Source organism: Squalius cephalus, assembly GCF_949319135.1.
Source record: "Squalius cephalus genome assembly, chromosome: 25".
NCBI classification, from domain to species: domain Eukaryota; kingdom Metazoa; phylum Chordata; class Actinopteri; order Cypriniformes; family Leuciscidae; genus Squalius; species Squalius cephalus.
The window spans coordinates 3,817,811-3,841,499 of NC_137146.1; the positions used below are offsets into that span (position 1 = coordinate 3,817,811).

The 23,689-nt window shown below is 40.1% G+C and overlaps 2 protein-coding genes and 1 gene segment (V, D, J or C); all 3 read right to left on the reverse strand.

Moving 5' to 3' along the window:
* Nucleotides 1-1,368: 1,368 nt before the first annotated feature.
* On the reverse strand, nt 1,369-9,803 carry LOC307153722 (uncharacterized protein). Its single transcript, XM_079863338.1, has 4 exons — nt 9,707-9,803; nt 9,413-9,606; nt 2,782-2,915; nt 1,369-2,506 (listed from the first exon to the last, which is right to left on the reverse strand). The coding sequence occupies exons 1-4, from the start codon at nt 9,760-9,762 to the stop codon at nt 2,333-2,335; spliced, it is 558 nt and encodes a 185-aa protein (XP_079719464.1). The 5' UTR covers nt 9,763-9,803; the 3' UTR covers nt 1,369-2,332.
* A 596-nt stretch (nt 9,804-10,399) lies between these two features.
* Nucleotides 10,400-20,807, reverse strand: LOC307153689 (uncharacterized protein; the record flags this gene model as incomplete). Its single annotated transcript, XM_079863307.1, has 5 exons — nt 10,400-10,407; nt 10,524-10,695; nt 12,509-12,639; nt 20,550-20,672; nt 20,759-20,807. 5 exons carry the CDS (start codon nt 20,805-20,807, stop codon nt 10,400-10,402), a joined length of 483 nt encoding a protein of 160 aa, XP_079719433.1.
* A 1,406-nt stretch (nt 20,808-22,213) lies between these two features.
* Nucleotides 22,214-22,726, reverse strand: LOC307153709 (Ig kappa chain V region BS-5-like). The segment is given in 2 exons: nt 22,678-22,726; nt 22,214-22,590 (listed from the first exon to the last, which is right to left on the reverse strand).
* Between the last annotated feature and the right edge of the window lie 963 nt (nt 22,727-23,689).

The following is a 23,689-nucleotide window of genomic DNA, read 5'->3' on the forward strand; positions in this document are numbered from 1 at the left end:
TTAATTTTATTGGGAAAACGTGAGAAAAGGTGAATAAAGACTGAGTCAATGTTCAGAAATTACTAATTATTTATTTGTTTTGAACTATGTTGTATAGCTGTGTTTTCATGTGTTCGTATAGTCAAAACTCAAAAATTAGTTTATATTTAATTATTAAAAATTGCCATTATTTTATATGAAAAAGTTTTTTAATTGTATTTTATTTAGAAAATATTTTAGTTTGTTTTGTATATTTTTTTTATTAGATCAGATAACATTTTAAGCTGTCATATGGTCATGTTACAATGTGCCCCTGCACATGTTACAATGTACCCCACCTATGGGGCATGTTGTCACATTTCACTTCCATTCTTTCGGGGTATGTCAAGAAAAAAGTATATACTGTATTAATAAAACAAAACCACATAATTGTAGTAGACATGTGGGAAATTAATGTGGGAAAAAATAAATACTCTGAACCATAAGTAGATTTACACAAACTGAGAAAGTCAAAAAGCGTTACTTTGTGCCCCGCTCTCCCCTACCTTCGTAAGTGCGACGTTACCAGGTGCTGTCCGTGGCGGTGGTGCTTAATTAGTTTATCAATGGTTCAAAAATCAATTATTCACTCTATGCAGGGGCTGTTTAACTGGGTTGCACGAGTTCACACTTACATCAAATTAAATAGAGTAAAGATTATGCGTATTTGGCGTGCTGTCCGGGGGAGGGCTCCGGCTCGAATTTTGATACAATTGCACTAAAATAAAAGCATACAGAAGAATGTTTTCAGATTTTTTTTTTTAAATTCTGCAACGTTAAAAACAAATCAGCACCACTAGTGCAAATGCAAATTCTGTTTTAAATTATAAAATAAGTAGCTTACAGGCCCAGGGGCGCGGGAAGTGGTTCTGGTTTCACAGGATTGCAAATGCAATGCAATTTTTTGTTCATTTACATTTATTAATTTTTAGCATTTAGTAATGTATTTGTAATAAAAACATTTAAAAGTAATATTTATATGTTGAATTATGTTTTTAAAACAAACATGAGGTCATATTGTTGCGGTGTGCGCAGAAACAGCAGTAATATTTCCTCCAGAGTGAGAGAGCCTTTCTGAAGATTCAGCTCATTCCACTCAGCGCTGCGCGCTCAACCCAGAATGCCCATTGTGACATGCTTGTTCGAACAGGCCTATCTGAAATAAGTAGCTATAGGGCTGCGCCCAACTAAAGTATTTTTCTAGTTGTTAATTTAAGCCAATGTTCACGCGGCGCCGGCGCATTCAAGTCAAGTCAAGTCAAGTATATTTGTATAGCACTTTTCACAATACAGAATGTATCAAAGCAGCTTCACATTATTAAATCAAAATAACACAACATTCATGCTATTGTCTGCTATATTTGCTTATTATTTATTAAATCCAGGCAAATGATTGATAAAACATTGATTAAAATTAAGATACAATTTATACAAAACGAAATTCACTTTAAAGAAAGGTCTTCAACTAAACAAAACTTAATGAAGTGGTTAAAATCATTTCTGTCCCCCATGTCTTCTGACACATTGTGCATCTTAAAGTAGGCAGGTTTTTTTGCGTTCATTTTTATTTCCTGTCGCTGTGCAGGCTCTTGTATTGTATATAACAGTGTAAACAGCTCAATAACCCCTTTATTTAAAGGTTTAATGTAGGCCATAGTCCATTGCATTATGATTGCAAGAAGGATCAACAATGTCAAAACTGTGATGTGCAGTCAAATGTCCCAGTGTGTATGTTGTTTAAAAGAGTGTTCTCACAGATAGATGTTTCTTGTGCTTCGTGTTTTATAGACTTGATATTGTTTCTTATTCAAATGTGTGTGTCTTATTCCGAATGACACACGGAAAGCGGCAAATCAGTGGTAGTCTCTGTGCTCGCACAGCTCTTCTTAGCGGGGGAGCGGGGGGCGGGGAGCGGTGGGGGGTGGGGGGTGCGAGTTAAAGCGAATTAAATCGCTTTAATTATCACGGACGTATCGTTGCGATAATTAATGCGATATGGCTCAGCTTGTCAGTGAACTACGGCTCTGTGTAAATGCCGCTCCATCTGAAAGCAGGTGATGGCGATTTACTTCTAATCAAGGAACCGGCTTTACTGACGAGATGCGTATAACAATGTCACACGATATATCACCTAGAGCGAAGAAGCAGTATAAAAACTATGTAAGAAATGAGTTTATAATTGACGTAGAAATGACGTCCACAATGACCACATTTGGACTGCAATTAGCCCTTAAATAGAGGTCCTGTCGACGTCATACCGGACGTTCGAAGGACGTCGGAAAAAAGACGTCATCTGGCGTCACAGTCTGCACCTTCAGGGGAGCAAATTGGACGTGCAAAATGCGGACATACCGTATTCCACCTCGTCACTCGGATCACTCCCCCCTGAACTAAAATTTTTTGAGAAGAGGATCCGCACTCTGGCTCTGTACTTGCAGGCGGGGTCAAACTGCACTTTATATATAATTGCGCCATTTGCAGTTACATTCTGTAAACACAACAGAAATATATAGGTAGAAATAAATATATGGATCTTGTTTAACATATCATTATGTGCTCCACTACATGGCGCAATATTAGCTCTGCTGAAATAATGCTTGAAATGTGACTCGGCACGCACTGCATTGATTAAATAAACACTTTCATTTTCCATTTCTGCTAGAGTCATAAGCATCAGAAGAGTTGTTGTATTGAAAGTTGTAGTGAGAATGGAGAGAATCTGATCCTCTATTATTAAACATAAAAGTACAGAACAGGGTTTACCTCATTGCACTTGGTGTATGTGTACTGGTAAGAGTAGCAGTCATTGTTAAACTCTTTTAAATCTGATTCAATTGTTTGAAAGTGGAGCTCCTGCCCGACTCTATGGATTGTCAGTCGAGGTTTGATTAGTTTCCCTGCAAAATAAGCCCAAAAAAGAAAAAGAGATTATTCATTAGTGTGTGTGTGTGTGTGTCTATTTAAGCAAACTGACATTAGAAAAACTGGAAAATGTAGCTCATATTCTCTAATGCAGTTCTTGCAGGTTAAAATAAAGGTTGCACTCAATGTCACACCACACATCAACGTGATCAATGTTAAAAATAGTTTGCTGTTGTGAAAATGACAACTCTCGATATTCATAATTTTCAGTCATGCGACTCGTGCGAAGACCTGGAGGGCAAAACATCCATAAAACTGCAGCACGGACCTGAATATTCAGATCACCTCTTAAAAGAAGTACTTGAAGAACTTGTTGCAGAATTTCAGTCGCTAAAAAACGTCTCGGGTTACGTATGTAACCCTTGTTCCCTGAGAAAGGGAACGAGACACTGCGTCGGTGACGACACTAGGGGAACGCCCTTCAGCGTAGCGCGTCTAAATTTATGAATGAAACCGAATCCAATCCTATTGGCGTTGCGTGATGACGTAGTGTGTGACGGCATATACGGATGTGTACAAAAGCACGCCGGCACACAGAAATGTCAGCTTTTGCTATGAAGCAAGTGCTCCAGGCGGGGTGAGGTGTGGCGAACCGACGCAGTGTCTTGTTCCCTTTCTCAGGGAACAAGGGTTACATATGTAACCCGAGGCGTTCCCTTTCGAGGGAACTCGAACTGCGTCGGTGACGACACTAGGGGAACGAGATACCCACTATACCACAACGAACCCCGCTCATCCTAGTGTGAAGCTGTCTTCAGGCACAACTTAGGACGAAAGCACTCGTGCACCGGGTGTAGAGGGAAGGTCCAGACTGTAAAACCTTATGAATGTGTGCGGAGTGGCCCAGCCAGCCGCCTCACATATGTCATGGATAGAAACCCCTGAAAGGAGGGCTCTAGAGGACGCCATGCCTCTGGTGGAGTGAGCTCTCACGGCCATAGGTGAAGGCAATTTGCGCACCTGATAGGCCAGGGAAATAGTCTGAACGATCCAGTTACTGATGGTCTGTTTAGAGGCGGGAAGCCCCTTCTTGGGCGACCCAAAACACACCAGCAACTGGTCTGACCTCCGCCATGAGGAGGACCTCTGAATATAACACTGCAGTGCTCTGACAGGGCAGAGCAGATGAAGTCTCTCCTCATCCGCCGTCACGTGAGGTGGAGGATGAAATGCCTGCAGAACCATAGGCCGTGCCACATTAGATGGCACCTTGGGCAAATAGCCGGGCCTGGGATGTAAGATGGCCTTAATGTTGCCTGGAGCAAACTCCAAGCACCCATTGGAAATAGAGAGCGCCTGGAGATCTCCTACCCTCCTCAGAGAAGTAATGGCCAACAAAAAGACCACCTTAAACGAAAGGTTCTTGGCCTCAGCCGACTCCAGTGGTTCGAAGGGAGCCTCGGCCAGCCCTTCGAGAACCACTGCCAGGTCCCAAGAGGGAACTCTGGTGCGAGTCGCAGGTCTCATCCTCCAGGCTCCACGTAGGAAGCGTACGACCAAGTGATGCCTCCCCAGCGGGCCATCACTCAGAGGAGCGTGGAAAGCCGCAATGGCAGCCACATAAACCTTGAGTGTGGACGGGGTATGCCCAGCAGAAAAGCGGTCTTGGAGAAACTCCAGTACTGAAGCCACTGGGCAGTTAACTGGGTCCAAGTCACGCTCTCTGCACCAAACGGAAAATACATTCCACTTAAGGCCGTATAACTTCCTCGTGGAGGGAGCTCTGGAAGTTAATATGGTTTCGACCACTCCAGCTGACAGGCCGGCTTCTAGGTACTGTGCCCCCTCAGGGGCCAGACCCACAGTTTCCACAGCTCGGGTCGAGGGTGGAGAACTGAGCCCTCCGCCTGGGACAGCAAGTCCCTCCTCAGAGGGATCTGCCATGGCGGGCCTGCCAGGAGTGATATGATGTCCGAAAACCATACTCGGGCCGGCCAAAACGGGGCTACTAAAAGTAGACTGACTCTGTCTCGACGGACCCTTTCCAGAACTGCTGGGAGCAGAGCAATCGGGGGAAATGCGTACAGACGCAGCCTCGGCCACGTCTGCATCATGGCGTCCAGCCCCAGCGGAGCTGGATGCCTGAGAGAGAACCACAGTGGACAGTGGGACGTCTCTTGAGACGCGAAAAGATCCACTTCCACTGGGCCAAATCTCACGCACATGGCTTCCACCACCTCTGGGTGGAGTCGCCACTCCCCAGGCCTCAGCCCCTGCCTCGACAGGACGTCTTCTCCCTGATTCTGGTCCCCCGGGACATACATCGCCCTGAGAGACGATAGTCTCCGCTGGGACCACAGGAGGATCTGATGCGCCAGTCTGCACAGAGGGCGCGACCTCAGACCCCCCTGGCGGTTCAAATAAGACACCACCGACATGTTGTCGGTTCTCACAAGGACATGGCGACCATGGAGGTCTGGCAGGAAGCTCCTCAGAGCCCGGAACACCGCCAACATTTCTAGGCAATTTATGTGCCAAGAGGAATGATGGTCCTGCCAGAGGCCTCTCGTAAAACAGCCGTCCATGACCGCGCCCCAGCCCGTGAGGGAGGCGTCTGTCGAAATAGATACTCGGCGACATAATGCTCCCAAACTGGGACCCTGGGACAAGAACCAAGGCTTCTTCCAAATTGACAGGGAACGAAGGCATCTGTGCGTAACCCTTATTAAGCGGAATGGGTTTCCCCTCGGGGAAAACCCCTTGGTTCTCAACCACCACTGTAAAGCTCTCATGTGTAGCAGGCCAGAAGGTATCACGCTGGACGCTGCTGCCATGAGACCCAACACTCTCTGAAAGTGTTTGACAGTGACGGCCTGGCCTAGCTTCAACCTGGACACTGTGGTCAGGATAGACTCGATCCGAGCAGGAGACAACTGAGCCCGCATCGTGACCGAGTCCCACACCACTCCCAGGAACGTAGTTCTCTGGGCTGGTGTCAACACGCTCTTCTTCGTGTTGAGTCTTAACCCCAGGCTCTGGATGCGGGCGAGGACGACATCTCGATGCCGAATCGCCAGCTCTCGCGACTGGGCCAATATTAACCAGTCGTCGATGTAATTGAGCACCCTGATGCCCTCGAGCCTCAGGGGTGCTAGAGCTGCATCCATACACTTGGTAAATGTGCGAGGGGAGAGTGCTAGGCCGAACGGAAGAACCCGATATTGGTAAGCTTCGCCCCCGAAAGCAAACCTCAGGAACTTCCTGTGAGATGGAAGGATGGAGATGTGGAAGTAGGCGTCCTTTAGATCTATCGTGACAAACCAATCCTCGGATTGAATTTGACTCACGATGATGGGAATAGTGAGCATCTTGAACCTGAACCTCCTCAGAGACCGATTCAGATGCCTCAGATCTAAAATTGGACGCAACCCTCCATCCTTTTTTGGAACTATGAAGTACCGGCTGTAGAACCCAGACTCCCTGACTGGTGGGGGAACACACTCTATGGCCCCTTTTTCCAGCAGCGAGTGAACTTCCTGTTCCAACACTGGACCCTGCTCTGGGTGCACTGAAGTCCAGACCACCCCGTTGAATTTTGGTGGGCGGACCCGGAACTGCAGTCTGTACCCAGTTCTTACAGTGCGCAGGACCCAAGGAGAAATGTTCGCGAGGTTTTGCCATGCCTCTGTGAAATTCACCAAGGGAACCAGCCCCTCGGGGCTGGTGTCCAATGTTTTGTGCAGGTCTTTGACGGCCCCCTGAAGCGGAGAACTGGCAGGGGAGAACCGACAATGACCCACAGTGTGCGAACCCTAACACTGACTGACTGCAGGCCTTTGGGGTAGACAGACCAGTGTGTGCTCGCTGGGAGCTAGCGTGTCCCGAAGCGTCAAAGACGGTGGGATACCGACGCCAGCTTCCCGAGGGCCCAGCGAGAGAGGGGACCACAATCGCTCTCTCTCGGGGGGGGCGGCCCTTTGAGGTCTCGTAAAAGCTAGGACCTCTTTCCTTTAGCCTTCCTGGACTGAAGGACGGTCCTCAGATCCGTCCTCTCAGGGGGCTGCGGGTACGAGCGACGTCCAGAGTCCCAAGCTTTTTTAGGGGGAGCTCTAGAGGCGACACTCGCTTTCTGTGCCTGGCGATGAGAGGAACTGGCAGACGGCTGTGGCTGTTCTCTAGCAGCCGCCCTCCTGGACCTTGAACGGCGAGGGAGATATTGTTTAAAAGCTTCGCCCTGCTTCTTAACCTCCTGAAACCTGTCAACCACGGCGTTGACAGCTTCTCCAAACAGACCCGAGGTTGAAACAGGCGCATCAAGTAGGAAGGCCCTGTCCTTCTCCTTAATGCCAGACAGGTTGAGCCACAGATGTCTCTCCGTGGTTACCAGAGCTGACATGGAGCGACCGATGGCACCGATGACAAATCTGTGGCTCTGCGAAGCTCCGCAATATCCTCAGCCGAGGGACCCTCGCCTTGGTCCATCTCCCTCAACAGGTCGGCCTGGTACGCCTGCAAAATGGCCATTGTGTGCAGGCTCGCACCAGCCCGACCTGCCGCCATATACGCTCTGCCCACCAAAGCTGATGTGGTGCGGCAAGGCTTAGAAGGCAGCGCCGGTGTCTTCAGGGATGACGCAAGGTCGGGTGAAAGGTAGCTAGCTAATGCTTCCTCAACCCGAGGCATCATCCCGTATCCCTTATCCCTAACCCCCACGATATTACTGTAATTTAAAATCGGGGGGTTAGACAGGCGTGCAGAGAAAGGCCTGTTCCAGGATTTACACAACTCATTGTGTAAATCCGGGAAGAAAGGGAGAGACCGGCGTGAAGGTTGCGTGCGGGGCTGTAGGAAGCGCTCATCAAGCTTGCTCTTAGGACGCGCTTCCTGCCGTTCTTGTGGCCAAGAAATATCAAGCTTGGCCACAGCCCGCGTTAAAACCTCCACTAACTCACCATAGCTCGGCTGAACAGTATCATGTCTTTCGATTGGATCCCCCCCCTCAACATTAAGCACATCCAATTCCTCGGAATCAGAGAGGTGTAAAACTGGGTCATTATCCCGAGCGGGAGAAGCCGCGGGGCGGGCTCCCGAGCGGGGAATAGGGGAACCTGAGCTCTCAGACGAAGAGTGGGAAAGTGCCTCGGCAGTCCCACTGTCGTCTAAGAGATCTCTCTGCGATCCCCACGATGCAAGTCGCCGCATTGCCTCAGCAGATGCGGGACCTGTACCGCGGGGAGAACGCATTTGGCCATCCTCAGAAAATAAAGCAAACCGAGAACGCAGCACTCTCACTGACATAGACTCGCAGTGAGCGCAAGCAGCCCCCTCAAGAGCTGCTTGAGCGTGCTGCCTTCCCAGACAAGACACACACATTTCGTGTGTATCCCCAGCCGTGAGAAAGCATGGGCATGGGAACACACATTTTCTAAACTGTTCGCTTGCCATGATGAGATGAAATATAGGACAATATTCAGATTCGCTAGTTCAAACACACACAAGCGCTTGCTGAATAGCAAAAAGCTGTCATTTCTGTGTGCCGGCGTGCTTTTGTACACATCCGTATATGCCGTCACACACTACGTCATCACGCAACGACCAATAGGATTGGATTCGGTTTCATTCATAAATTCAGACGCGCTACGCTGAAGGGCGTTCCCCTAGTGTCGTCACCGACGCAGTTCGAGTTCCCTCGAAAGGGAACAGCAGGACATTGTGAAACACTTCATGTGAAAAACACTAAAATGCCTTAATGTACTAAAACAGTGACCACTTATTGATGATGCATATTATATAGGTGAGCAGATACAATATGAACGCAATACACTAAATGGGTGAGTGTTTTCTTTATAATATTTATCTTAGGGAAAACGAATAATGAGAAATGTTTCACGTTTATATTCTGGGTTCATCTGCATAGAGTATGCATCATCAATAAAGTGCATCTTGAATTTAGTATTTAATACTGTCTTGCTACATTAGTACTTAGTACAAACCTGGTAAAAAAAATGTCTTGCAGGCAATGGAGGAACGCCTTGTTTTAACCCTACACACACTACCGTTCAAAGCTTTGGGGTCAGTGCGAGGTTTCCACAAAAATATGAAAGTATGTATGAAAAGTATGATTTCTAAAAGGATCCTGTGACACTGAAGACTGGAGGAATGAAGCTGAAAATCAGCTTTCTGGTTTTCTGAAGATACAGGTATTTTAAATTGTAATAATTTTTCACTGTATTTTCTATTAAATACAGTACATGCAGCCTTGGTGAGCAGAAGAGACTTCGTTCAAAAACATTAAATAATCTTGCAGACCCCAAAGGAACGGTAGTCTATTCATGTAAAAAAGTGGACTATTAATAAGAAACGTGAAAGCCTAAATTCAATCTGTTCATCATTTAAAGTTTTTTTCAGCAATGGAGGAAAGCCTTGTTTTGCCCTCCAGGTGGGCGTTCCTATATGAGTGTGACGACAGGTGAAAACCATGAATAATGTGCCATAATTGAGTAGCCAATTCTGTGAAAAGGTGCATGTTTACCGCAATGTAATGGATGTTCACCCTCGAACGTGTTGTTTACAGGAAAACCATTGGTTCCATTGAACACGGCAGTCCCATTGAACAGATAGTATATTTCCATAATTTTCTTAAGATCCCCATTGTGTATGATACATCCTCCAGTCTTCATCGTCTCATCAAGTGTACACTTTATTATTGACTCATTCACAGGTAGCCTGAAACACAAAATTTTAAAAACGATTCATGGACGCAAGGAACTTAAGTGAGAAATGGAAGGGAAATATGAAAAAAAAAAAAAAAAAAAATTTGACATACCAGTAATAAAAACTGAGGTTTTGGACATCCTCACCAGGTTTCCAAGTGCAATTCATCCTGCTGTGGGAATATCCGCAGCTTAAGTCCGTCACCAGCCTCACTGAAATAAATTAGCAAATTTCAAATCAAGATTCAAAATCCCTGATGTATAACAGATGCCATTATTCCTAAAAACCTGAAGAACTAACGATAAAAGTAAAATGTGCTGCTATTCACCTGATATTCAGCCTATTTGTGGTCGACCAATAAGGGGATTTTTTTACGGAGCAAAATTGCCAAAATACAGTCTATATCACATCATTTAATTTAAAGATAGTAAACAGAACATGCTACAATAATAATGCACTGGTTGTGTGCACTTGGAATCCCCTTTTCTCAAGGAAAGACCAGGAAACGCTCATTTTCATACAGTTTAGAGTGAATATGACTTCTATAGATTATGGATTTAAAGGGATTAGATAGTTCACCCACAAGTTTAAATTCAGACATCATTTATTATGTCATTCCAAACCCATTCATATTTTGTAAATAAACTGTTCATCTTGTGACTTTCTTCTTTGGTAAAATGAATCAAAGGATTCTGCAATCCGTATCCATTAATTCCAAAACATTAATTAATTTATAATGGGACGTTCCAACATCCATTAATTCTAAGAACAGGATATCATAAATACTGTATAAACATTAACTCATTTAATTACCTAAGGCACCAAAGACTGTATACACATAATACTCATGATCATAATTGAGTCCACTGCTAATGTATCAACATTGAATGAATAAAAAAGGACAAAGTGTTTGCTATCGTGGCGAGTACCTGGTGGAGGTAAGATAATGGTCGTCAGTCGACTATGGCCTCTGTCTCCACAGTTTTCAGGGTTTGTTGAAACACTGATACACAGTCCATTCTTATTGGCGACATTCACTTTATGGCTCAGGTGTGAGACTCTATAGGACTTCTTATTGGGATCTCCTTTGTAAGAACAGTTCTGTTGGTGAAAGTGGATTTTAGTATTAGGCTATTATTACTGCCGTAAAATACAGCACTTTTGTAATTACATTGTGTGTTGCTGTGTTCGTGCATTCCTCCGTACTGAGTAAAGAGGAGTCACAGTTTCTCATGAAAGCCTCCCCTTATTCCTTTCCCAACAGTAAAAAAAAATCCTTTACAAATCCACCAAGACATAAGATGATTATATAAAATGTGTGAAATATATTCCAGGAAATGTTTGTGTTTAAATTAAAAGGCCTACAGACTGGCTCCAACTACACCCGAGTATAACCAAAAGTAGCCTATTACATCATTACACAACTTCATTTGCATTTTCATCTTTCCTTTCCAAACCTTGTTATTGTGTATAATGCATGTTATGCTGTATTTATGATTTTGGCAGATGCTTTTATCCAAAGCGACTTGCATTGCATTTCAAGGTACACATTTACATTCTTAACAGTTCTGTTTATAGCCGTTAAGACAAGCCTGATCAACTAGCAGTTAGTTAGGGCTAATCAGTCTTGATCAGGCTAGACCAATCTACCTTTTTATGTAACTGATTTAAAAAAGTTATGACCAGTCTTGAAGAAAAAAATTAGCTGACTAATTTGTAAGAGCGGCCACCAGTCTAATCTAATGGTATGACTTACATCAATGTGAAAACAATTCTAATAAATTTCTAATTACTTAGAAAACACAAAACACACCACCACAAAACACAATGACAGGTGTGGGGCTCTTAAAAGTAAATGAATTTAGCTCTTTTAGTACTTGGCAGAATTATTAGACTAAGTACAGTATTTATGTCCATTGCATTTCCTGTACCACAACAATCGACGGGGAACGCAAGAGGAAATTAAAGGCATTAAGGCAAAGGGTTGGGGGTTTATACAGTAAATGAAAAATTAAATTTAACATGTAATATACAGGGAAATGACAAACCCAACGTAGACTTTGAGTTTAGATTAGATCTGACCTGATTGTGTTTTATTGACTTAAATGCCAGTTCAGCGGTTGTTCTGTGGCTCTCAGGCTTGTTTAATTGAGTAAACAACTTTCCTGCATTATAAGTGTGTCAGGGTCACTTAATCCGATCTGTCCTGTTATGACTCAAGAATGCTCATAAAACTGAGTGAAATGTGTGACAAGAAAGCCATTTTCTTCAGTGCTAACATAGTTACTGTTTCACCATTATACCCTAGAGACCCATATACCCATATTCCTGAGGACCGGCCAAAATGTCCTCGCTTCCATGGTCTAAAACTCAAACAGGTCCTCACAAAGATACTTGCACACACACACACACACACACACACACACACACACACACACACACACAGTTGTGTTTTCATGTTTTATAGGGACTTTTCATAGACATTATGATTTTTATACTGTACTAACTGTATATTCTCTACCCTTAACACTAACCCTACCCATCACAGAAATATTTCTGCATTTTTACATTTTCAAAAAACATCAGTTAGTATGAATTATAAGCTGTTTTCCTCATGGGAACCTGTCGCAAAAACCTATTAAATCTTTAAATTAACTGATAGGTTCACACACTTTCTCCAACAATAAAAAAATGAAATGATGAAAAAAAAAAATATATAGATTTTTTATACATTTTAAATTCTTTAAAAAATGGTGAGAAATATTTAATATTATTGATCACTTAAAACGAATAAGCTCTGGCCACATAGCGATGTAAAGAAAAGTACTGCATAATTTTACATTCTTAAAATAGTTCACAGAGTCTCTATCGCGATTGTATCTACCGAAAAATCTTATTTGAAGAGGTGTCTCACCTGAGATTTATACACATGTACAATGTAGTTCACTTTACAGTCAGAATCCAAATCCTCCGGCTTTTCCCATGTCAAACTAAGCCTGAAAGGTGTTTCCCATAGGAAGTTCAGATTCTTCGGAGGAGGGAGTTCTAAGATTTTAAGCAAAGAGAAACAATAGAAGACCAAGTCATTGTCTCTTTAGGAGAAGACTCTTCTCTCTAGTAATATGGCTCATAGTCTTAGAGCTCAAACATGACAATCTGGGGCTCAGGTCAGGAAGCAGACAGACTGGCTTAACCGACTGTCTGCTAGCGGCCTCGCGTTACCCAGGTCAGATAAATCCCATCACATAGAACCTCTTTCACCTAGCTATCATCATATAGAGACTGTGTCTGTTCCCCGAATTTGGAAATCCCAAAAACGTTTTAACCCATCTAAGGTTAAAAATTTAATTGATGTTCAACAAATAAAAAACAGCTATAATACAGATGAGCAAATGCTAAAGCTTGGGTTGCTGAATATTCGATCGCTTACTTCAAAAGCACTCATTGTTAATGATATGATTTCAGATAATAACCTAGATGTGCTGTGTTTGACAGAAACCTGGCTAAAACCAAACGATTACATTACTTTAAATGAGTCCACCCCGCAAGATTACTGTTATAAACATGAGCCTTGTCTGAAACGCAAAGGGGGTGGTGTTGCTGTAATTTATAGTAATAGTTTCAAAACCACTAAGAAATCAAGTTTTAAATATAATTCTTTTGAAGCATTGGTGCTTAATGTAAAAATATATAGTATAAATGATAAATCACGTTTGAGATTTGTGCTGGCTACTGTATACAGGCCACCAGGGCACCATACAGACTTTATCAAAGAATTTGCGGACTTTCTATCAGAATTAATATTGACTGCAGATAAAGTACTAATTGTTGGTGATTTTAATATACACATCGATAATGAAAAAGATGCATTGGGATTGGCATTTAAAGACATTGTAAATTCAATTGGTGTTAGACAACACGTGTCAGGACCTACTCATCGTCGTAATCATACTCTAGATCTAATATTATCACACGGAATAGATGTGGATGCCGTTGAAATTCTGCAGCAGAGCGATGACATCTCAGATCATTATCTAGTCTCGTGTAAATTACATTTAGCCAAGGCTGCAAAGCCGACTCCGTGTTTCAAATATGTGAGACCTATCACTTCTGCTACTAAAGATTGCTTTATTAATACACTGAAAAAAGTGAAACATCAGTGCAATTCATTCAAAATATATATTTGCATTGGTCCAATGGAAAATTGTGATTTTCAGTTTATACCTTCTGTTTTCACTTTGCCTCAAAGTAAGTGTTACGCCCTCTAAAATGATACTTTGGATTAACTTAAAAAAATTGATGTAATTTGTTACAGCAAATTTTTTTAGTTTTTCTCAAATTGTATTTATGATTTAGTTAAAACTATAAATTTTGATTAATGTCAAACCAAAATTTTAATTTTTTCCAACTCAACGTTTTACCTTAACCCAAAGTACACAGCAAAAACTCCAGTGTTAAATTAACACTCAAGAGTGTTAAAGTTAATGAGATAATTAAGTGATTAATTGAGTGATGATTGACCATTATTGAAGACACCTGATGTTAACAAGCAGAATCACTGAAGGAGAAAAATCACAAATTGTAAGTTACCATTATGGAGATAGGTGTTTGCTTTAGTTGGGCTATTGACCCTTATATGTTTACTTTAGATTTTGTTTTGCTGTTGTATCTGAGTTTTAACTAACAGATGAACAAAGAATAAAAAAAGTGATCTGATGGAGTTGGTTATATTATGACAATCATCATTTGAACTTGATCACTGAACTCATTAAGATCCTTATTTCTGACTTCCAGAATTTTAGATATAATATAAAGGATTTCTTAAAAGTTGTTTTGAAAAAAAAATAAATCTTTCTTTTAGGCACACACAGACGTCAAGATTCAGTCTATGCATCTCAACAATGGTGACGAGCAGAATATTCAATTAGGAAAAGTAAATTACATAGACAATTCGGATCGTAATTTATTCATAACGCAATGCATGATGGGAGCCATTAATGAGTTGTGATTGGTGGCAGCCACTGCAACATGCTTTATTATTGTCACCATTGTTGAGATTCACAGGCTGATTATTGATATCTGTGTTTCTAAATAAATTCATTTGAAAGTCTTTTGATCAGAACAATGTTTATTAAATATTTTGAATTATAAGAAAAATACTGATAATCATATGCTGTAGAATCACAGAGCTGCTGTAATTAACAAGTTAAACCAAACTTTCTCAATAAGTTTCAATTTTCAGATCACAGCATGATATGTCAAAACATAACCAACACCATCAGATCACATTGTCTCTTTGTTCATCTGACTGTTATAAATCAATAACAACAGCCAAACAAAATCTAAAGTAAACATATAAGGGTCAATAGCCCAACTAAAGCAAACACCTATCTCCATAATGGTAACTTACAATTTGTGATTTTCTCCTTCAGTGATTCTGCTTGTTAATATCAGGTGTCTTCAATCATCACTCAATTAATCACTTAATTATCTCATTAACTTTAACTCTTTAGTGTTAATTGAACACTGGAGTTTTTGCTGTGTACTTTGGGTTAAGGTAAAACTTAAAATTTTGGTTTGACATTAATCAAAATGTATGGTTTTAACTAAATCATAAATACAATTTGACAAAATCTAAAAAAATTAGCTGTAACAAATTACATCCATTTTTTAAAGTTAATCCAAAGTATCATTTTTTTCAGTGTAATCTTCCTGATCAGTTCATCATCTCAGCATCCCAGATAGCTTAGAAGAACTTGATATTACAACAGAAACGTTTAACTCTCTCTTTTCCAGCACTTTAGACACAGTTGCTCCGTTGCGCTTAAAGAAGATAAAAGAAAATAGTCCAACGCCGTGGTACAACGAGCACACTCAGGCCCTTAAGAGAGCAGCCAGAAAAAATGGAGCGCAACTGGAAGAAAACAAAACTAGAGGTATTTCGCATTTTATGGAAGGAGAGCTCGATTGCTTACAGAGAGGCTTTAAAAGCTGCTAGATCTGCTTATTTTTCAACCCTATTAGAAGGGTCCTTTTCCTATTTAGCACCAAAACTCTGGAACAGTCTTCCTACCATTGTCCGGGAAGCAGACACACTCTGTCAGTTCAAAGCCAGATTAAAGACACATCTCTTTGACCTAGCATTCACATAATACATTATAGACTTCTATAATTTAATGTTAGGCTGCATAGATTAGGTCAGCCGGAACCGGGAACACTTCCCATAAATCCTGATGTACTCGTTACATCATGAGAAGAATGGCATCTACGCTAATTTTAGTGTCTGTGTTTATCCCGAGGTTTTCCTGCAGCCTGCCGGATCCAGGCCGTATCCAGATCTGATGAAGGACCTTCGCCTGGACCGATGACAACGCAGTGCTGAAGTGCCAACTAGTCTTTCCCTATGGAGGATCCCTCTACCACTATACAGATAAGGCGTTGTCGGGAAAATTCCGTTTCGCGTTCCTACCCCAAAGCAACAAAATAAAATAAAATTCTTTATCAAAATTTATAAGGAAAGACAAGTACTTTGTTTAGGCTTGGCTTGTAGGGAATTCCAAACCTGCGTATTTTCAAACGCACATAACTATAGAACCCATTCTAAATGTGCGCATCTGACCGCCATCAGCGTTTCTCACAGGTTCGCGTTTAAAGTCTGTGTAGAGAGAATGGTGTCGTCTTAGCGGCCCCTAATTTAATAACAAATGATCGTTGCGACGGAAGCAAATCAATCAAAATAACTTTAGATGGAAAATAACTTAACTCTGCTATAAAGCCAAAACAATCTCTGTTACCTTAAATTATACGCTTATCTCTGTGAAGCTGCTTTGAAACAATCTACGTTGTTAAAAGCGCTATATAAATGAAGATGACTTGACTTGACTTGACCAAGAGAAGGGGAAAAAGAGGAAAAAAATGTAAAATAAGAACAACAAATGAACAAACTACAACTCAAAGTGTGCAAGTTCAGACGAGAATGTCTCTGACGTCACGTCACGGTTTCGGGAATTACAGGATATCCCGAATGCGATTTCATGGAAAACTTCAGGGGATAAGCGTTCCAAACAAAACACACAACACAACAGCAGTAAACCCACCTGTGTTCTCAGACCCGACGAACATGACTGAGACAGAGAAGCATATCATCAGGGATAAATTCCAATATCGATACATCGTGTTGGCTGTCTGAGTAAAAAGTGTAAAATCTGATGTGAAATCACGTAATCCCGTTTTGATATGTGCTAATACGGATTTATCGGCTTCATGTCGAGTTAAATTATGAATATCGTCCCTGTCGACCTAGTTATCAGAAAATGATACAATTACAGAATCGGTTTGTTCACACCAAAGTTCTCTCTCTCTCTCTCTCTCTCTCTCTCTCTCTCTCTCTCTCTCTCTCTCTCTCTCTCTCTCTCTCTCTCTCTCTCTCTCTCTCTCTCTCACACACACACACACACACACACACACACACACACACACACACACACACACACACACACACACACACACACACACACACACACACACACACACACACACACACACACACACACACATTTTTATACTAGTCACTGTATATTCTATTATTTCCCCCATTTTTGCATTTTCAAAAAACATCACTTAGTATGATTTATAAACTGTTTTCCTCATGGGGACCAAAAAATGTCCTCAAGAAAAGATTTCGGATATTGCCAACATTTTGTTCCCATAATGTAGGTTTTGCCAGGATACACACACACATTGTGACGAAAGAGGCTTCCCAACGGGATAGGCTATAGATAAAAATAAACTAGAGATGAGTAAATTTCGTTTGTGTTTACAGAATAACAGTCTACCCACATATGACTAAATAAATGGGGGGTGATAGGTGCAGGTGATATTCGACATATGGGGAGAGAGTTGTGGAAGGCCTATAATGTTAAACATAAATATATAGCAGCAAAGACAACGTCGGCAGTATTGACGGCAAAATAGGCTACAGAATATTTCGTTCTGTATGATAATATATTTTTTTTAATTAAAAATTTACTAAAAAAATTTTTTTTTTTTTTTAGTCGGCCTCAACCTCTGCAGACAGTTTTTAATGTTTATCAGACAATAACTACTCAATATTTTGCTTTAGTATAATTTTCGGGACAATTAGGGCCAGATTCGGGATTCGGGACAACAGTTTAGATTTCGGGACTGTCCCGAATTTTTCGGGGTGTCTGGTCAATTAAAGTGAAAGGACACTTTTCATGGACAAAATAAATATGATTTCGTACCTAAAATGCGCATAATTTGCATGTATAGTGTGTTTTAACAAGAACTAGAGTAGGCTATGTCAGAAATCAGAAAGATTCAAAAATATTTATAGAAAATGTACCCATTTAAACTACTTTTTATTAATCAGTTTGGGCAGGGGCGTAGCACCAAATGTTGGGCCCCGGTCACAGAACCAAGAGGTGGGCCCCTCACAGCACCACCGTCTATATCAATATATAGGCTATCAATATATCTTTGTGAAATTTATCTTTAAATTTCACAAAGTTTATTTTGAAATTTATCAATATATCTTTGTGAATCACTTCGCCAAGGGCCCCTGTTAATCTGTATCGGCGGGTCAAACTCAATGAAAAATCGGAATTGGCCTAGAAAATTGTAATCGGTGCATTTCTATAATCTTTCTGATTGGCTGGTATCAAACATGACCACATAATATGATGTTCACCTAGATGTTTTATTTATTTATTTGTACATTTGCCGTAGTATTGACGATGGGTTCAATAACACATCCTGCAAAAGAGGGGCCTTGGCCAGAATTGGTAATTTTTTTTTGCCATGTTGGTACTGTTTGGAGCAGGTCTTAATTATTTTGCTACTGTGGTTTGAGCTGAGTTGAGTTATAAATTAACTTACAGTTAGTCCTGCAATTATGCCCAAGTCTAAATTGTGCATATCAAGGTTATTATAGTTTTTTTTAATTATTATTATAGTTATTCTATATTAGTTTTTATTTTAATATCATTTTCAAATTTCCTATAAATTTCAGTTTAGTTTTAGTTAGTTTCATTAATGGTTTTGTTAGTTTTAGTTCAGTTTTTATTTTGTGAACACATTTCTATTTAGTTTTTATATATTTAGTTTCAGTTTTAGTAATTATAGTTTAGCAGAGTTAACAGAACATTTCCAGTTAAAGACATTTAATTTAAGCAAAGTTTAATGTTTGCAGTTTACATTTAACTCTTGTGAAAACCTTTCAATAATAAAAATTAAATAATTGTTTGAGGATGAACAAAGAACCAAACAAATGCAACTAAAAAGTAAAAATTATATAATAATATTAAAAATGAAATCTTGTTAAACGTGGAGTATAAGAAAAAGATATGCGAATGATTATTATGATTATTCTTTAAGGTTATTTCAATTATTAATCCTTTCAAACATTATTCTTGTATTGATATACACATATTCAAATGTTCTCTTCAGACCAGACATTTAGTATACTTCTACTCTGACAAATTTACGTCTATTTCTGGGCTATAGACATGCTATTTGTTTTTTCCGTTTTCTGCTCAGTGTGGTATCTTGTCTAATATGTGTGGTATAGGCCTATCTTGTTTAGGCTATAGTTTCACATGAGATGGTTATCTTATACCTAGAAATAAGGTACAGCTGTATTTGCATGAGGTGGAAATAGATTTGGGCCTTTCTGCTTCTTATGGCTGGTTCACACAGTCGGTTTTGCTTTGAAAAACGGAAACAAGAGTTTTTCGGTGGGGAAAAAGACAGGCACAGTGGGGGGAAAGCGCAAGGTCTCGATACGTGTCTTTTAAAAGTTGAACTTATTGAACTTGAGTGCCGCGTTTTTAGAGCGTCCTGTCATGCACGTGATGCTGCAGAAGACGCGAGACTCAAGCGCAACGGTCATACATTGAAAAATAAAGAAGCACAGTGGAAAAAAGTGATTTTCCGGCTTATTTAGGAGAGCTTATTAATTACGAAAACGATTATTTATTTTTGCGAATTATTATTTTGTTTGTTATTTTTTCAGTAACTGTTGTTAGTTTCGTTTAGTTTTAGTTTTTCATTAATGTTGACATTTCTATTTTATTTCAGTTTACGAAAATGTTTTTTGACCAATAGTTTTAGTCTTAGTTTCAGTTTTCGTTTACGAAAATAACCTTGGTGCATACCCAGGCAAACATGTTGTGCATATGGATACGTACACATACAGATGAATACACGCACACTCTCGACACCTGGTTTTGTTATTACGTGGATCACGTTTTTTGTTTGTTTGTTTTTGTTGCTAAATTGGTTTGGAACAGTTGTTGAATAAACAATTTAACTGAACAATTATGCTTGTCTATCTGTTGAACTTACAGTTTTATTGATCACTGAGATAGCATTGATTTGGAATGAAGTTGGTTCAATATAAAAATGTAATTTAAAAAAATAGCTTAGATGTAGTGAACTACTTTTGCCATGTTCCTGTAGCGTAGCTTGCTACATTTTCCAGGGTGGTAGCCTCAGTGTAGTGAAGCTTAATGTAGGGTAGCCTAACTGCTAGCTTAGCTCACTACTTTTTCTACAAGTAGCTTGCCCAACACTGCGTGCGCGCGCGCGTGTGTGTGTGTGTGTGTGTGTGTGTGTGTGTGTGTGAAAGTGTTTGAGCAGCTGCAGTTTCAGTTCAGTCACTGTGACTCTGACTGACGAAGGTTTTTGTACGACTCTTTATCACTGTGTGAATGTTTCATCACCCACACAACCATCATTAGAATCTACTGTGCAATGGAAACTCGTACAGTAATAATGTCCAGCATCTTCAGTCTGGACTCCACTGATGGTCAGAGTGAAATCACTGTTAGATCCACTGCCACTGAATCTAGATGGAGTTCCTGACTGGAGGGTTTTTACATAATAAATCAGGCGTTTAGGAGCTTCTCCAGGTTTCTGTAAATACCAGAATATACCTTCATCCCCATTATTCAATCTTCTCACATCTCTGCTGGTTTTACATTTGATATTCACAGTTCCTCCTGGTTGTTCTGCTGTTATTGAGGGACTCTGAGTGACGGTGATCTGTCCTCTACACTCTGAAACACAACAAGAAGAAAATACACTCAAAACTTTGACATATACTTGAAGAAATGAATTAATATCAAACTTGTGCTCCACAAACCTTGAGCAAACGCTGCGAGAGTCCAGATGAAGATGATGATGAAGGTCATGTTGATGAAGATTGTTGTGTGTGTCAGTGATGAAGTGTTAAACTCACAGCACTATAAACACTCTCACACACTGAAGATCTGATCAATATGCAAACACACTCCACATCATTTCCCTGAAGACAGTCACTCATTAACAGACACAAAACATACTATTTTCTTTCTCAAAGATAATTCAATTCTAAAGGGCTAAAAATACATTTGGCTGGTATTTTGGCACCACTTTTTATTTTGGCAATTAATATTTTTCTAATATATTGTTAAATGAACAGCAATATTTCCAAACTGGCATTTATATTCTTAATAGTATTTTCTCTTAATGATCAGCTCTGTCTGAGACTTCAGGAGTAAAAAGGTTTATAGAAATTAATTTTAATAGTGGATGTGACACACAAAGTTTGCTTAAGGTTTTATTCAGAGTCTTAAACTGTAGTGAATTCAGTTCTTGTGTTTATTCACATCTGATCTTTGATGCTTTTAACAAAGTGAGTTTCAGTAGTTGATCATGAAAATGACACTTCAAATCTATAATATAACTTCTATTTAACTCTAATCGCTTTAGTGATCACAGGCTTTGTGAAAACTCTTCTCTAAAAACATTCAGATCAACTTTTTGAAAGTTAAAGCTGATAAAGTGAATCAAACATTACAGAGAAACAGAGTTCTTCTCTTTCTAATGCTGTTTCTTTTAGACTCTTATTTGTCCTTTTCAGTCGATTCTTGTTTGTAAAACTAACACTTGATGACCTGAAATTAGTTTTTGTCTTCATTTTCAACTTGTTAAAACAATAAATTGTATAATTTATATTTTTTGTTCAATAAAACTGGATATTGAGACTGAGAATATCAAAGATGACACATTTACAAACAACAGTCTTTATGTTTCTGCATCGACTGAAAGTGGAACTTGATTGAGTTTTTCTGGCAGTTTGAAACTCAATGATATTTCCTTTTTAAATAATTTAATAATCAGGTATCGACTGTGAACCGTATTCTGAACATCTGCATCTCTGCTTTCTGCCTTTCATACAAGACTGTGTGTGTGCTTTATCATTCAGAGCATGATTTTATTACAATTCAGTCAATAAATAAAATATAATTGTAACTTTATGTCTTTATGTCCGTTTTGTGTCATTTTAGTTTCAGGTCTTTCATTAGATCAGGGCTTTAACTCACATTTTATGAGTAAACTTCAGTCAGTGGAGCATGAACACTCCTGCAGATTCATGATGAAACAAGAACATGCGGACAAATTATAAATATAGTTTTAGATAAATGTAATAAGATAAAGAGATAAGATAAAGTATTAAGTAAGTTAAAAACTCAATGAATGCTTTATGTTTCATTTAATATCTATGAATAACTTGACTGAGTGTGTGTGTGTGTGTTTGAGCAACTGCAGTTTCAGTTCAGTCACTGTGACTCTGACTGACGGAGGTTTTTGAACGACTCTTTATCACTGTGTGAACACAGTTACTGTTGATCCTGTGTACACTCGTACAGTAATAATGTCCAGCATCTTCAGTCTGGACTCCACTGATGGTCAGAGTGAAATCACTGTTAGATCCACTGCCACTGAATCTAGATGGAGTTCCTGACTGGAGGGTTTTTACATGATAAATCAGGAGTTTAGGAGTTTCTCCAGGTTTCTGTAAGTACCAGGATAAATCTTCACCACCATCCCTGTACACATCTCTGCTGGTTTTACATTTGATATTCACAGTTCCTCCTGGTTGTTCTGCTGTTATTGAGGGACTCTGAGTGACGGTGATCTGTCCTCTACACTCTGAAACACAACAAGAAGAAAATACACTCAAAACTTTGACAATATACTTGAAGAAATGAATTAATATCAAACTTGTGCTCCACAAACCTTGAGCAAACGCTGTGAGAGTCCAGATGAAGATGATGATGAAGGTCATGTTGATGAAGATTGTTGTGTGTGTCAGTGATGAAGTGTTAAACTCACAGCACTATAAACACTCTCACACACTGAAGATCTGATCAATATGCAAACACACTCCACATCATTTCCCTGAAGACAGAAGAAACACTGTTTTGTCTTTTAGTGTCTTTGCTAATAAACTTCTGTGGATCATTTTCAGGAACAGAAACTCATGATTTACTTCATGTTATTTTGGGTCGATCTTCTCGCTCTAAACACTGTTTTAATGATCAGTTTCATTCAGACTTTGATGCTGAGAGAATTTAATACCTGAGCTGCAGATTTATATCATCCATGATACTGTATAACAGGTCAAAGGTCATCCAATAGAGAATGACCATCTAAATCTGGCTGAAGATTTCATTATAAAGCAGGTCAATAGAATTAGCAGAGTTTAAATCACATGTGTTTGTAAATGTGATGAATGTATTTCAGGACTGATTATGAAACAAAGGATTTCAGTCTTCATTCAATATCAAGTATTTATTTTTAAGATTAATTCTTTGGACTATTTTTTAGATGACGATTTTGTGGCTATTTTTTGATCAATCATGGTTGATGTTGAGAAGATCTGCAGTTGAGTCTCACATCAGTGTGTGTGTGTGTGTGTGTGTGTGTGTGTGTGTGTGTGTGTGTGTGTGTGTGTGTGAAAGTGTTTGAGCAGCTGCAATTTCTTGTTCAGTCACTGTGACTCTGACTGACGGAGGTTTTTGTACGACTCTTTATCATTGTGTGAACACACTACCCCTGTGTGCACTTTGACAGTAATAATGTCCAGCATCTTCAGTCTGGACTCCACTGATGGTCAGAGTGAAATTACTTCTAGATCCACTGGCACTGAATCTAGATGGAGTTCCTGACTGGAGGAGGTTTGTTGCATAAATCAGGAGTTTAGGAGCTTCTCCAGGTTTCTGTAAATACCAGCTCAGACACCGTTTTC

What these genes read in the sequence shown, in the direction of transcription:
- LOC307153722 (XM_079863338.1), bottom strand. Translation starts at nt 9,762, where the DNA reads ATGAATTGCACTTGGAAACCTGGTGAGGATGTCCAAAACCTCAGTTTT. An exon ending in TGAACATCCATTACATTGCG is followed by an intron (nt 2,916 to 9,412) that starts GTAAACATGCAC and finishes CTTATTTTGCAG; the next exon opens with GGAAACTAATCAAACCTCGA. An exon ending in CATACACCAAGTGCAATGAG is followed by an intron (nt 2,507 to 2,781) that starts GTAAACCCTGTT and finishes TTGTGTTTACAG; the next exon opens with AATGTAACTGCAAATGGCGC.